Source organism: Tauraco erythrolophus, chromosome 3 (assembly GCF_009769465.1).
Source record: "Tauraco erythrolophus isolate bTauEry1 chromosome 3, bTauEry1.pri, whole genome shotgun sequence".
In the NCBI taxonomy this organism is placed as follows: Eukaryota; Metazoa; Chordata; class Aves; order Musophagiformes; family Musophagidae; genus Tauraco; species Tauraco erythrolophus.
In genome coordinates this window covers 48,799,323-48,814,494 of record NC_141467.1, presented here as the reverse complement: position 1 = coordinate 48,814,494, position 15,172 = coordinate 48,799,323, and the positions used below count along the sequence as shown (strand labels likewise).

Here is a 15,172-nt window from a genome sequence, read left to right as displayed (position 1 = left end):
CATGGCCCTTATCTAGGCAGGGGTGGGTAGAGGAGCATGTACTCAAGATTACAGAGGGCACAACAATGGCTTGGTGGTACTCATTTGACATGAGCATGTGAGTTTTCAAACATTATATACTATGTTTGTATAGCAATATTAATTAATTTTTAGAGGCTATCCAGCCAAGAATATGTGCAAGGTTGAAAAAGCTTTGATAGAAACTTCAGCCAAGCTCTGCAAGATTTACAGAGGTTTAGCAGTTCTATTACACATAGTGTACTATAGCTTTAAGTCACGAACTAGCTCTTGTATTTTTAATCCTCTTCTATGGCAAAATATCTGTGTGATTTTTAGACATGTCACTTTACTTCCCTCCATAATTCTTATTTGACCATGTGTCTGTGGTCCTGTTATGATGAATTAGCTCTTGCCCTTACAGTTAATTAAATGCTACAGGGGTGGTTGAGGTGTTTTAGTAGTTACCAAAATCTTGGTCCTGCTGTTACTGTTCACTGCATGATGATTTTGTATCTGGGTTCAGATTCCCAGCTGTGACTAAGGACAACTCAACACAGCTTAAAGAGGCAATTCTCCAAAGTCATCTTTCCATTCTCCCAACACAATCTGGTGCAAACCCAGAACAGCTTAGGACAAAACAGAACAAACCAGTAACTGCCAAAATATTAAAGAGTAATCCCTTCCTGTAATGATGTCTGCAAAAGGTGCTGTAGAATTTCGTAGCATGGTTCTGGGCCACCTAGGATTTCTGTCTCCCAGGAGAACGTGAATGCGCATTTTGTACCTATTTTAAGATGCTTAAAGCTAAGATAATATTGTCCCTCTATGTTTTCTGAGCCTTGAAGGCTTCCCTCCGATGTGAGCTCATTTTCCTCAGAGATTTCCAAGACCTACCTCTTACTACCCCAGTGTCAATATTAAGACAGTTAAACTTCCAAACCCTGTGCACAAGAGTCTTTTGACTGGCTTCAGGATGACTGTTTGTATGATTCAGAATTACTCATATCACTGAAGAACTGCAGACAAAGGCACCATGTTTTGTAAATATTAGTTGTCTCTCTAGATTCAAGAGCTTCAGGAGCTGCAGTATATTTGAAAAGTTAGCTTTGAAACACTTGAGATGCTGCAGCTTCTCTCAGAGTGCTCATGGATGACATATTTGAGATAAACCTCTAAAATAAAGCAGTAGGAGAAAAGGTAGTTGAAGGAAACTGGAAAGCTGCTGTGCATCATGTACTAGGACTCCCATTTAAGAGATGATTTTTTTTTCTGTTATTTGCCTTCTTTATGGGCATTGTAAAGCAGTGTAACCTAGTCAAACATTTCCAGCTGTCACTGGAGTTCAAGTGGTTTGGAAGCATCACTAATTCATTTGACTCCTTACATAGGAAGGTCATGTTTTTCACAGGCATGTAGTACAAACATTTGAACACAAATTAGAAAAATACCATTTGAAATTTAGGTTGTTGTTCTGAAAATTCTCATGAAGATGTTCTCTCTGTCTCTTTAGCATAAGCCTAGAAATCACTTTAAGATCACAGAAAACCTTTTATTCCCCATTGATTGGAATTGTATAGCCAAAGTATAAGAAGCCTTGTTTTTTCTTTTCCCTCTTTATTCTGTTGAAGACCTGAGAATATAACAAATTAAATTTGATTTTGTGATCCATTGATTCCTCAAAAAATGGGAATATCTGCTTTTCGGAAACTTATGCTCTTCTACTTGGTATTCCTTGTCTGTTGTGCTTGTCTCCATTAAATTTAAGGCTCCATTCTTCATCTTCAGCTCTGCTCTGTCCTTTCTTACAGTTTCATCTCCCATCATCTCACCATGACCTTTCATAGTACTGGTAATGCTACTAGTATCATCTGGCAACTCAAGAGGTTCTTGCTAACACATTTCTCTACCTACATGATAAATTAAAATTCTCTAGACTAATCTCTAATAGGAGTCTTCTACCAGCTTGTGCTTTAAATTCATCTTTATGCTTACACAATTATGCTTGTACAGTTACTGATGTCCTGAATGGGAGAGGAGATTACCAAATAATATACCGCTATTTAATTTTAAAGTGAGTGAAACACCTCAAAATTTTAACCTCAGAAATGTTGGTCCAAAATATATTCTAATATAGCTTGCTTTTTAAAGCTTAAAGGTGAAATGGCCATATTATTAAAACTTCTATTGGCTTCAGCAAAGCCAGGAGGATTTACTTCTGTTAATATTGCCTAGCTGTTTGGGAATTTTTAGTAGTTTATTTATTTAGAATGTAAAGTATCATAGTTGCTTTGACCCTGAGCTTTTTGTAAGTATTTAGAACTGGGTGGAGATGAGAGGCTGGTGTGTGACTTCTTCTGATAAGGACCTATGATGTTCAAATGCTGTTGGAGAAGCATGTGGGAACACACCCATCAGCTTCAATACCCATCCCTTGCCCCGTGTGTCGGGTCCCCCTATGCCACACTGGTATCACCTCCTCTCTGCACTGAGCCCTTATCAGCATCGCTGCTTGCTCTGCCTCTACATGAGGCTCTCACCCAGCCCAGCACCACTTGCTTTCTGGAAAATGGAAAAGAAAGGGAAAGAGGCAGGGTTCAGAGATGGCTGCAGATAGAGGGATGGAAATCAAGATAGAGATAGAGATGAGGCCCCATGTTGCCTCAAGTCATCCAGAATAAAGTCACAGACTGTTCAGGACATTGGCAAGAGTTTCCATGTCGATGTACTTTCCATTGGTTTCCAGCTGATGTGTAACCATTTTTCTTCTGGTAAAATAGGAACATAATGCTTTGAGATATTCTCCAAGATTCATCTACATTGCTTTATTCATTGTACGTTCTTTGTCTGCACTGCTTTCTTAAGCAGTTTTATTAAGAAAAGAACAGATTATTCAGCAAATTTGGAGCTCTTTCCAAAGTAACTCATACAATCTTTACTAATGTGCCTGAGTGGCAAAAAATAGAATTATGCACACATCTTGATTTTTATTTGGCTACAGCATTTTCCAGTGAATTTTTCATTCCTTCTGACTGATTCAGTATGCCACAAAGTACAATGCACCATGGAAAATACAAGCTGAGAGTTTAGAATTGCCCAGCAGCCAACCCAGAGCTGCTGAGAAAAATCTAAATAGTGAGAAGTACATTTGCTCATGAAATTTGTGTGATTTGTTGTAACTTCAACATTAGCAGTACCACAGAGAAGGATGTTCTGAGTTTCAGCATAAGGGATAAATTAAGCCAGTGGGCTTGTAACAGTTTATAACTATCTGAGAATCTAATCCAGGATTTTTATAGTGACAATGTGAAGTTGCTCTCACTCTGTTGAAAGATTTAAGAGTATCTTTACCGCATAAGCATTTTTTCAATAAAATAACTTTTAAAGTTGTGTGTTGCTTAGCTTTAAAAGTTCAATGTGTTGCTTTACATTACTTCAGTCCAGTCCTGTGAATACCATTAAACACAATGTTCAAAATATTTTCTCAGGAATTGCAGGGTAACCAATACCATTTATGACTAAAATATAAATTAATACATTAAAGAGTTTATATATTAATATTTTGTAGCTCAACCATTGCCTTCCATATATATTAAAACACATTTAAAGGAAAATCCAATAACTCACAAAAGTAAGTACTTGTTTGCTCAGGTCCTGAAGGCTTTTTTAAAAAAAAAATGTATTGGGTGGAGTGGTGACATTTAGTTAAAAGGGTGCATTAATTATAGGAAGGGAGAAAGTAACAGCTGGAGTTCGCTTAAAACTAAGCACAAAGAAAACTTCAAAGACATATTGCATGACTTCGAGTTCCTGTTTAGTTTCCATGTTCTTTCTCTAGAAGTATCTGTCTCCCTTCATTGATTATGTCAGGAGCTTAAAGAGCTTAGACTTAAAATGTATATAGTTGCATTAGATGCCTTGCAGTAGATCGCACAGTCCAGTTATTTATGTTGTTACCTTATTTCAAACAAAATTAACGAATATGTCTTTTGAAGTGCTTCAGAGAGAGAAAGTCCTATAAATACTGTGAGCTCCTTAATGGAATAATCATGCCAGTTGAAAGGATAGGTCCTTTAGGATGATCTAAAATAAAAATAAGTACATATTCTTCCACAGTTGCCACATAAATGCAGGCAACGTTAGAAGCTGTGCTGAAAGACATAGAAAGTTTGACCCATTATGTTTCTGTGTTTCATCATGCCTGATGAATATTTTAGTATTTCTTTTTCTTTAGAAAATCTAATTTATGCTTCTAGAGCCAAAAATTTTTTAACACTGTCCAGTTTACATCCCCTATGGGTTTTACTTGGTTTGCTTCTCTGCTTGTTGGATGATTTATGCCTCATTGGAGCTCTCAAACCTGTGCATTTCCTGCAGTTTTAACCGTATCCTGTTGCGTTATAAATAATGGGTCTGGCTAAGTGTGAGTTGCTGGCAAAGGCTTATCAATTTTATTGTGAGAGAAGATTCTGGATTAGTCTGTACATTGCTCTCCTCCTCCCAGCCTTCTTGGTATTTGCAGTTGCACACATACGTATGCGTAGTGGTCCAATGTACTCCAGTTGGCTTGAGACAATGCCATCCCCAGGGAGTGCTTACAGGGCTGTCACTTACCTTAGAAGTGACACTGCCAGAGCAGTAGGAAGCAACAGAGAAATACAGCTTTTGTGAGAGCTTTCTTGCTACTACAGATACCTCTCTGAGTAGAAATCGAGTGAATAGAGTGAATAGAATTAAACTTTGTGTAGTACCAGAGTTTAGACAGCAACTAGTGCATTCATGCTTCCCTCTCTCCTTTTTATTCATGCTACTCTGCTTCATCTTTCCTTGCTACTTTGGGTAGGACACTGGGTAGCTGCTTACACTAAGCTGCACCAAGAAATGTATCTGCCTCGTGCTTACTGTGTGGATTAACTGGGTAATTCATACCAGCTACTGGTAATGTTATAGCAGTAAATCCAGGGCTGCCATATAGCTTGACTTCAAATTCAGTCCAGGTGGACTCTGAAGGGTTTGGCTTGGATTTTCGAGTGCTCATCTACCTTGCAATCCCTCTGGGTGAGTGTCAAACAGCTGGAATTTTTGTAGGCATTTACTCAACTCAACATGAGTGGATAAATTGTACGGTGCACACACAATGAGCCCAATGCTCCTGGAGACCTTCATCAGCTCTGAGGTGTATGTACAGTGGACTGTCATGTCCAGTGAGTTCAATGCTTAGACACAAATAATATGTCCTGTACGTGCATAATACATCAAACAGTTTCTGGAAGCACGGGATTTCCTAAGCCTTCAGTACATGGCCCATGTGCCTGTGTTTCTTCCTGGAAAACCTTGGTCTGCCCTAAATACATGGATTTGTTTCATATAAAAGCAATTGAACTTAAGCAAGCACCAACGTAACAGAAGAGTTTGTCAATTCTAATAAAAATGTATTGGAAATGTTTAACATGTTTAAACTGGTTGCTTACAACCAGCTTTTGTCTGCTGTCAACCATATCTAGATGCTTTTTATCTTGCCCATACCCATTGAAAATTACGTCTAACATACTCTGCCATGATCTTCTCATGTCCTTAAGTCTTCAGCATTCAAAACTAGCTTATCCTGCTGCCTCTTAATCTATAAGAAAAGAATGCTTCCCAATTCACTTGGAAAAAAAAAAAGGTTAACAGAACATACTTTTGTTAGTGTTAATCATTTGGGAATCCCTGCTGCCCTTTAGGAACAGCCTTGTTAGGATAATGAAGACAAAACAGAGTCCCTTTCAGATTTTGACAGACGCATTCAAGCCATGTAGTGCACTGTCTCTGTCACGTCAAGCCAGTGCTGAAGTGATGCGATTGCCAGTGTGGAGGAGAGGTCTGGGTCATGTCCCCGAAGGTCATCGTTGCCAGCAGGCAATACCTAGAGAGTATATTCCCTGCACTCCCCTAGCTCAAAGGGTCTGATTGTGAGAGCCCTCACATTGAAATGCACAAACAGAGAGAGATTCTTCTGCAATCTCCATGCTCAGCCACAGAGCCGTCACAATGTGGCCCTTGTTACAGACAGGGGACTTCCGTGCCACTTACAAAAATGTTGTGTAAGAGAGAGCTGAAGAACTCCAGGTGAAATGCATTTTTAAATGCTGGCAGGTAACACTGGTGTGTAAACTCTACAGCTGAATCTCCTGTTAGCACCTTGATAAATGGATTACTAAGGTGCTAACAAGGTGCAGATGAATTATAAATAAATAAATGAAACTCTTAATGCCTTTGAATCTTATAAGTCTTTTCTCTTTCAAGTCTTTAAATCATAAGACTCGTTAATGAGTCCTTTTGGTATAAAAAATGTTTGTGGAGAGAGAAATGCATCTTTAGAAGTAAAATTAATAGTTGACAGAAGCGTATTTTGTACAATGTTTTGTAGAATATAAAGACATGTAAAGCACCGAATTCCTGTGTTTTCAAGTCTAGCTGAGACAGTAAAGCGATAACTTAGCTTATTTTCAAACTCAGCTTCGTAAAAAAGAGCTATGAGATTCATACAGTTTTGGAGTTCTCCTAGGCATCAGGATGAAAAAATGATTAATGAAAAAAATCCTATTCTGCCTCTCACTCAAATACTCTGTTACAAGGAAGGCCCTGTGAGACTAATGAATATGATGATAGGTTAAATATTTGCTATACTAGATGTTAGAGAAAATAAGGGGAAACTTTAGGATTCACAGCCTACAACTCGCCTGACATCTGCAAGATAATCAGAAACAGAAGCATGCAGAAGGAGTTGGAGGGATAATGTCTGAGATATGCCTCTCTCTGTGAGCAGGAGCCACCAAGCATGGAGAGAAGGAAACAAGCAGACAGCAAACAGTCCTGGAAAAGGGTGGCCAGGAAGGAATCAGAAGACAAGAGATTTGAGGCAAGAGGGAACTGTGCCGTAAACTATGTACAAAGATACTATTTCCAATTGCTGGACTCTTCCTTTGCCTGTGTTTTGTATATGTTTTACAAAAAAAAAAAAAAAAAGAAAAGATAAATATTGGCACATGACTGATTCTTAACATTTCAGAACAGAGAAAAATATAGTTCTTGTTTCCCTGTCAATGCAAGATACCATCCCCTTTTTTACATTTGGGAAGAGCTGAGCAGAGAGAGAGTAATCACTTTTTGTCATAAATTGGTGAATTGTTATTACAAACTGAAGAATAGAAAGATCTGGGTATAGGAAACAACACCGTACTCTGTTTTTCAGGTGCTGCTGACTTCTCTGGACTAAGTGACTATACTGACAGAATGATCTTAGTTCTAGGATGACCAAGTGAATTTGCTTCCTTCGTCTTCCCCATTCCTGTGAAAGTGACTAATTGTGGTGAAGCAGGTTCAGGACCCATTGAATGAAATGAAACATCATGACCCACAAGAGTAAGATGTCCTGTCTCTGTGTAAACAAGGACTAAATGCAGGTTTTAACTACAAGATGGCTTTATTGCTCTCATTTTTTTGATGGATCCTTTACCAACCATTACTTAATCAAACTGAAAACACAAGCCTGGCTTTATCATTAGTCAGCCTGTGAGCAATCATTAGGTGTCACTGAACCAGCTTTTCGTGTGGTTTGACAAACTTTTAACTTTGGGGATAGAATAAGAGTTGCTTATCAGATTTGGCTTGGTTGTCCTGAAATAGAAGGGTGCTGTCAGACCCTGAACAGTACACTTCTGCACAATACACAGAACATAAAATACAGATTTAGTAGGCTGGTTTGCTATTGCATTTCATCAGCATTATAAACATACATCAAGGCAAAGCCAAACACAGTTGAATCAGCCTCCTTATGCCCCATGGAAATACTTTGCTGCTTTGCAAAAATCTTTCCACAGAAAGCTTTCTACATGATATCATCATCTTTCTCCTTACTGGCACTCTTTAACTCTTTCTCCTGTGACCAATATCCAGTAAAAGAGGAGTTCTTTGGTAACATTGGCCCTTGTAGTGTACTTTTCCTTTCTTTCTTTTTCTTTCCTTTTTCAAGGGTTTAGGTTTGTATCTGTGGCTTTTTTTTTTTTTTTTTTAATTTCACGCTGAAAACAATTTCAACTCATTCAGTGGAGTCATTGTAATTTTTGCTTGGTACTTTAAGGTTCATCCTCCTCTCCCAGCGTTTTCCATCTAGGAAGCCAGTATGTGAGATCCCTCCTGTGTTTAATTTAGTCAGCCTTTCATACTAGCTCACCACTGCCCATGTGTGTGAGGGAGCAAATGAAACTAAGCATGGGCTTCACAATTGCTACTAACAAGACTGGTTTTCAGCTTTTCAGTAAAAACAACAGATTTGATCTAATGCAAACATTTTATTCTTATAAATTTCTCTACAGAAACTAAGAAAAAGAGTAAATAAGCCAGAAGGTCTTGCAGGTGAAAAAGGTATCAGGAACATAAGTTTTCTGCTATAAGAGTCTCCAGGTAACTCATAACCTGGGCTTATTGAGCTATATCTGAGACAGGCAGGCAGCTTGCTGAGTCAGTGCTCATTCAGTGTCCTTCAAGAATGAATTAAAAGTGATGAAGAATATGCTTTGCTTCCTCAGTGGGATTTTTTCATTATTTTTTTTTCCTGAAACTGTTTTGAGCAGCTTTGGCTGGAGGAAATGGAGGCAACTTCCATTATCACATAAAAGCAAGACTACTTCCTCCAGGACAAAAGCCACAGGTATATAGGTCAATACAGCAGCTGGAAGTCTTTTCAAACATCTGAGCTTTTAATAGGCAGACTCAGAATAATTGCAGAAGGTTTGTACCAGACCACCTGGAAGTAAGCTTCGGTTGTTTACCAATAAGGATAAAGCACCTCTGCCTAACTGCTCTAGTTACAGGAATTTTACACAGCTTGATCTAATCCAGGCTGAGATAACGAGCCTCATATATGAGGTTCTCAGCAGACTTTGTTCAGCTCGTTTTACAAATAAGCTCCGTACTTTTAATATTGTTCTAAACGCACGTTAATTACCCAGGAACCTTAGACTTATTGGGTAAAGCTGTTGTCACAGCAGTTGTTGCCATGCTACGTGGTCTGTTTTGCATTTAGCTTTTTGGTATGATGATATTACAAAATAACATAGTCGCTGTGGGGAGAAAAGAAACAACTCATGGAGCCTCTTTCTTCCTAATATGGTGAAATAAAAAGCCTTGGTTTGAGCTAGCTGAAGTGCTGATGGAGCCAAAGTCCAAGGATCAGCCTGGTGTGGTGCGTGAAGAGTGCAAGAGTCATGGTCAAGATTCACACTGGGAGGGCAGGAAATGTTTAAATTCCCTGGCCATGACTAAATGATGGGAGCCAGTAACGCTATCAGGGAAAAAGCCCTCTTCTCGTCCCAGCACATGTTTAATTCCAGACTGACAAGAGCATTCCTTCTGACAGCTGTTTGTGCAGGAGCTCCGGGCTGTGCTACACAGCAGACGTAGGGCCTTATTTTTCACAAAGGTTTATGCTAAGCAGGAACACGAATGACCTGGTGGGCAGCAGCACAGGGGTCTCAGGCAGATCCCCAGCTCAGGAGAAGGCTGGTGGGAGGACGGGCACCCGCTGCATGCCTGGCACCGAGCCTCGGCGTCTATCTCTGCTGCTACGGTGCCCGGTGGAAAGGGGCCCCAAACACCACGAGAATGCCAGGAAGTTGTGCCTTTTTCCTTGTTTGTGTTCACTATCACCTTTCAAACAAAAGGGCACAGCTTTTCACGGCAGTAAGCCATCGGCCGGCAGGAGCTGCTTCCCCCGTCTCCACCAGCTCCCAGCTGAGGAGATGAGGGTTTCTGGCTGCTTCTCTGGGGTTCTGCTTCTGCTGCTTAAAACCTCTGCTTGGGACGCTTGGCACAGTACTCACTCATGATATTTAAATCCTCTGAGACTTGTGTTGTTTTTTTTTCCTTGCCGATGATGATGCAGAGAAGAGATAGGTGAATCCAAAAAAAACCACCAGAGGCTGACACATCCAGATACATAATTCCAGTAATTATGATTTATCAGATACCCCAGTTGTCTGAGGCTCGGGGAACAAAAGCCGACTGAAACACATCTCCCCAGAGGGAAAGCTACAGGGAAAGCACTTGAATAGCTTTAACCATGCTTGTGTCACAAATTCTTCTCAAATTCGGTGACTGTGGCTCATTGTAATTAAAACAATAACAGTTTCAGTGCTATGTTTAAAAGCAAACAATCATTTGCTGTTTACGAGGGAAAAAAAGGACAGAAATACTGAAGACAGAACTTCTCTTCCTAGAGAACATGTCTCCACAGCACCATTCTCTTCTGCTGAAATATTGTCACCCATCAGAAAGCTTTGCTTCCCAGCAGCTGACCAAGAGCACACGGGCAGCTTTGGCATCTGAATCCTCCACATCACACCTCCCTGTGTTGAAAAAGAGGCAAAGGCTTGAGCTTTGCCTTTTTAAAGCACTGATAAAGTCCACAGCTGGATTTGTTGTGCTCCGTTGTTTCCACCACAGCTCCCTAACATGGGGCTCAGACCTAACCCAGAAGGAATTGCCTGGGACCACCCAGGCAAAGCGAGGAGGCTCCAGGAGCCTCAGGGAAGCAGCCAACCCTTCGCTGACCAGGTAGGGGGTTGCAGCAGAGACAGCAGTGTATAGGGGGAAAAGCACGTGCAGTCAGCTTTATTAAATAGTATATTGTTTATACATCTATTATGAAAACTTTGACAAGGAGGAAAATACTGAAAAGGAAGTATTTTTTTTTTTTAGTGGAGTAAAAGTGATGCCTGTGGTTTTAAACAAAGGCTGTTGGCAGGATGATGCCATAAAGAAAAGGAAGAGAAAGGGAAACTGCATTTGAATTAATTCAGATAAGTGAAGGCCAGAAGACCTTACAACAGAATTTTCCATTAATTCCTGCAGTCTAGCTCTCTGCCATAACTGTGTTACCTCTTGACTCCTTTGTACAAATATTATTGTGGTCATTATTACTGTTTACTGTAACTACTATAATTACACTTACAAAAGCTGCTTACAGTATTGCAGCCATAATAATATGAAAGAGCAAAGTCAGACAAGACTTTTGTGGTGGGCATTTTATAAGATTTTGCATGAACTTGTATAACTGTCTTCAGCTGCAAGAATTTACAGTGGGAAAAGACAAGAAAAAAGGAGTAAGGAACAAACCTCTCTGTTTTGATTTCATCACTGTATTGAATCTTAACTTGAAATTTGATTTTTAGTGAATCATAATTTTCTTTTGAACCTGAGATCAAAACATTCTATTTGATCTAAAATGTATTATTTAATTTCAAATAAATATTTTGTTAAGATTTCTTTTATTTTAATTTCATTTAGGAAAAAAATGATTTTTTTTTTTAATTTTCAAATAAAAAGTAATTATTCTTCTGAATTAAAATAGTTCAAGTTTTTAATTATTTTCTGGAGCCAAGTGAGTTTGCAAAATATTTCAGGGTTCCCAATCTAATTATTTTTCACCAAAGAGGTTTGTACCGAAGCATTTTAGCCAGTAAGCAAAACAGGAAGTGATAGAAAGAGAAACTGAGCCACAAAGATGTTAAAATACCTTTCTAGTGTCTCATTAGATGAGTAGCAGTTTTAGAAATAGAAATTACCTCTCCTAGGTCCCCTCTGTGGTGTAAAACACTCAAGGTCATTAAAGAGATATATTATTAGACACAAAATAAATTTCCAGCCATAACTGTTATGAGCAACAGAGATCATGAAGACCACCAGAACTGTGCACTTTATCTCCAATATCGTGTTCCCTGCCCCCTGGTACAGAGCTGAAGACTCAGTTACATGCTTCGTCTGCATGGTACAAGTTAGCACAATTGGTAGACTTGGCAGTGTTAGGTTTACAGTTGGACTCAAGGATCTTAAGGGTCTTTTCCAACCTAAATGATTCTATGATTCTATGATAGAAAGATAGAGTGTTTTCATCATTATCTCTTTTCAGAAAGTCTCTCCCTCGCTGTCGAAGAATTAACAGGATGCTTTCCAACGAGTCGGCACCTCCTCCTGCGTTCAGTCGCTCCAACTCACAGGCCTCCATGGACAGCACCTCCATGGACGACTTCTGGTGTGAAGTGGAGAGTATTAAGGAGAGCCGTGAAGATGGATCTGAAGAAGCAACACCCTTGGAGTTCAAACCCGCTGATGGTGAGCACATGAACACCACTTCTTCCTCACACCTTGGCTTTGCCTCTTCTCTTTAGTGGTGTCCTGATTTCCCTCCTTGTGTCATCTGGTAGGAGCAAAAGCACTAGACTGGGTCTATGATCCACTTCTGAACATCACAGCCAATATACGAGACATTACTGGAAAGAAACAATAATTCAGCCTGGTTTATGCACTGAGCTGGTAACTGACTTCTGAAATAAGGTTTTTTGCATTGATCTTATTTGTACTTCAGGAGGACAGATATGGTGTAATTCAGAAAAGAGAGGCACTAAATGAAAACTTCATCTCCAGCACTAAATAAACTAAACCAAAACATATAAAAGGACCAAAGAGTTCATTTAGTATACTGGAATTTCCAATTTTCTGGCTTTTGGTAGGATATAATGCAGAAGTTATGAAAGTATTGAAGCAGCTTTTAGTTAGATATCATTTGGTGCTATCAGAAATTTGATAACTGCCCGTTTCTCTAAGATTGCACAATTTAGGTATAATTCAAGGAGACATTAGAGATAAGTCCGAATATATAGCTGCCCACATCATTCAGACTCTCTACTTGTCAAAATTCATTCATCACTTATACAAATTATCCTGAAGGTATTACTACTTCATTCTGTTACTTTAACATTTTCCCCTCTCCTTTTTTTGTAATGTATTCAGAAATACATGTAGTAGTCTGCACTAGCTTGTTGCAATGCAGCTTCGTGTTAGATGATTTGATAACATCCAGAACAGCAGTTCTCATTTTTTCCAGTTATGACCCCACTTATAAATGCATTATATTGTGCAACACAAAACGCCAGGTGTTACTATAGGATGAAACCAAATTTCATTTGAGGTCATGATCCACTGATAACTGCTGCAAGCCTTTTGTGGATTATGGCCACCAGTCTGGTAACTACTGATCTAGGGATAGATTTTGAAACAATCTTTCCGTACAATTATTAACACGAGTGACAATGTATTTTTCTTACCTTGATGTGCAATGGGATGTCATTAATTCTGCTACCAGGAAGAAGGGTGGAAAGGGGAAAGAGTGCTACTTTATTAAGCAATCAAATATATAACCAGTCACGATAAGTATTCCACACAGAAGTATCTACCTCCAATGATATGCCATTTCCATGGAGAACACCTCCCACTCACTGGTTCCAGGTAAGGCTCTCCTGGAAGCAAAAGGAGAAGACCTCCATTCACCAGAAGTCTCAGTCTGTTACGAGGGTTTATGGTCTGGCAGCTTAACTCCAAACTACACTTCTTTGTGCTGGCCTGTGGTCTCAAATACAAATAAGTCAGGGTGTGACCTTGAAATCTTATGGTTGTTGTTATGGGAAGGCAGAAAAGCAATCTACCTTGATCAGTTTGACCTTATTGGGAAAATTTCTGTCTGATCATGCTCTCTAGCTCTCTGGCTTGGAGACCCCAGAAAGAGATTGCGAACATCTCAGTGTCCCCTTCATGCAATTGTCGGTGTGAACTGGGTGTCCTTGGCTTGTCTGCACGGTCAGACAAATGTCACATATCTGCGAATTACCAAGCCAGGTAAATTAGTAGGACAAGGCAATACAGGAGACCATTTTCCATGTTCTGAGAAACTTTTCCATCACTTTAATCACTGCTGAGCTAAATCTTCACAGCAGTGCAAACTCTACTGCAGTCCCATGTTATCCTTTGTCTGATTCCACCTCATTACACTGCATTGATTTTTCCCCCTCTGTCCTGAAATAAAAATGAGACTGCAAAGCAAAATGTAATACATCTCCACACTTCATTTACCTTCACAATGCTGTTTTAAACACACATATATTGCATACATCCACGCAAAACCAGGTAGTGCTTCTTCTAGTTATTAACTTCAGGAAAATATTCAGTCTGGGATTATAAATCTTGGAAATAATAGTGAGTTCTCCTAAGCTCCTAATAGGGTAATGCTCCTTGATGAGGATTAAAACAGTGAAAAACAATATGGAAGTCCTCAGAGCAAAATAAAAACAAATATTCGTCATTCTTTTGCAATGTCTTTGAGAGGAAGAGATGAAGAATCCTTAAGAATGAAGCCAAAGGGTGATAGCAGCCAAGCACCACTGATATTGTTGAAACCACAATGCTGTTTTTTTGCCAGACCACATGTGCAAGGGAAGACATCAGCACGCTCACTCTGTTGACGTTAGTAACTACAGTCAAGAAAGAACAGAAGATCCTAACAAGTGATACAAAGGATGGAAATGTAGGGAAAGAGGAAATCATAGGGTATTTAAGATGGCAGTGATGTGCAGAACTGCTTTAACACTTGGTATTACAAGGCTGAGATGCCATGAGTTATTTGAGGTTATATCTGAAATTCAAAGAAAAGCACACCTCTTTCCTAGCAATCTCTATGACAAAAAGAGAATTACCATCCAGAGGGAGCCCTCTTGATTATCTCTTTGTCTTCTGGAGGAGCAGAATCAAACACAGTGTCAAGACCCTGCTGTATAAGTAGCTACCACTACAAAAATGTTTTGTAAAACAACATGTTTTTCTCTTAGCCCTCATTTAAACCTATATGTCATAAAATTTTGAGGGTTTTTAATGCAGAAATTCCTTCTCTTTAACGGTGTTACTCCTCTGGTTGTTGTCATTATTTCTTAGTCTATTGTTTGTGAGTGATTGAAATAGGAAAAGGACAACAGCCAGAGAAAACAAGTCACCGAGACGGCTGGTGAGCAGGCACAGTGTCATGTCTGCTTTACTATTTCTCATATCATCATGAAAGCCAAGTTTGATTAAAAACTAAATTCTTGGAAAGAATATGTCAGGACAAAAGCCAAAATGAATATAATTAAGAAACTGGAACATGAACGAACGTGCCTAGAGCACGCAGAAATGAGACCTTGTTAGAAAGAAGAGTGAGGACAGCGTAGGAACCATCAGTTCAAAGCTTACAAAGGAGGGAAAGGAACAGCCTGTCATCCTGTCTGTGGATGTAGAAAGGATCTGAGAGGAGACAAGTTGTTTCACAGGA

At 39.4% G+C, this 15,172-nt stretch overlaps 1 protein-coding gene across 2 annotated transcripts in view; it reads left to right on the top strand.

The window, feature by feature from the left end:
* ARHGAP28 (Rho GTPase activating protein 28) overlaps positions 1-15,172 on the top strand; it is a 72,333-nt gene that overhangs the window by 29,019 nt on the left and 28,142 nt on the right. For both annotated transcript variants that reach the window (XM_086609201.1, XM_009981855.2), the window contains exon 2: positions 11,948-12,150. In XM_086609201.1, the coding sequence (XP_086465327.1) occupies positions 11,948-12,150 (203 nt within the window). The remainder of the gene's footprint in view (positions 1-11,947; positions 12,151-15,172) is intronic.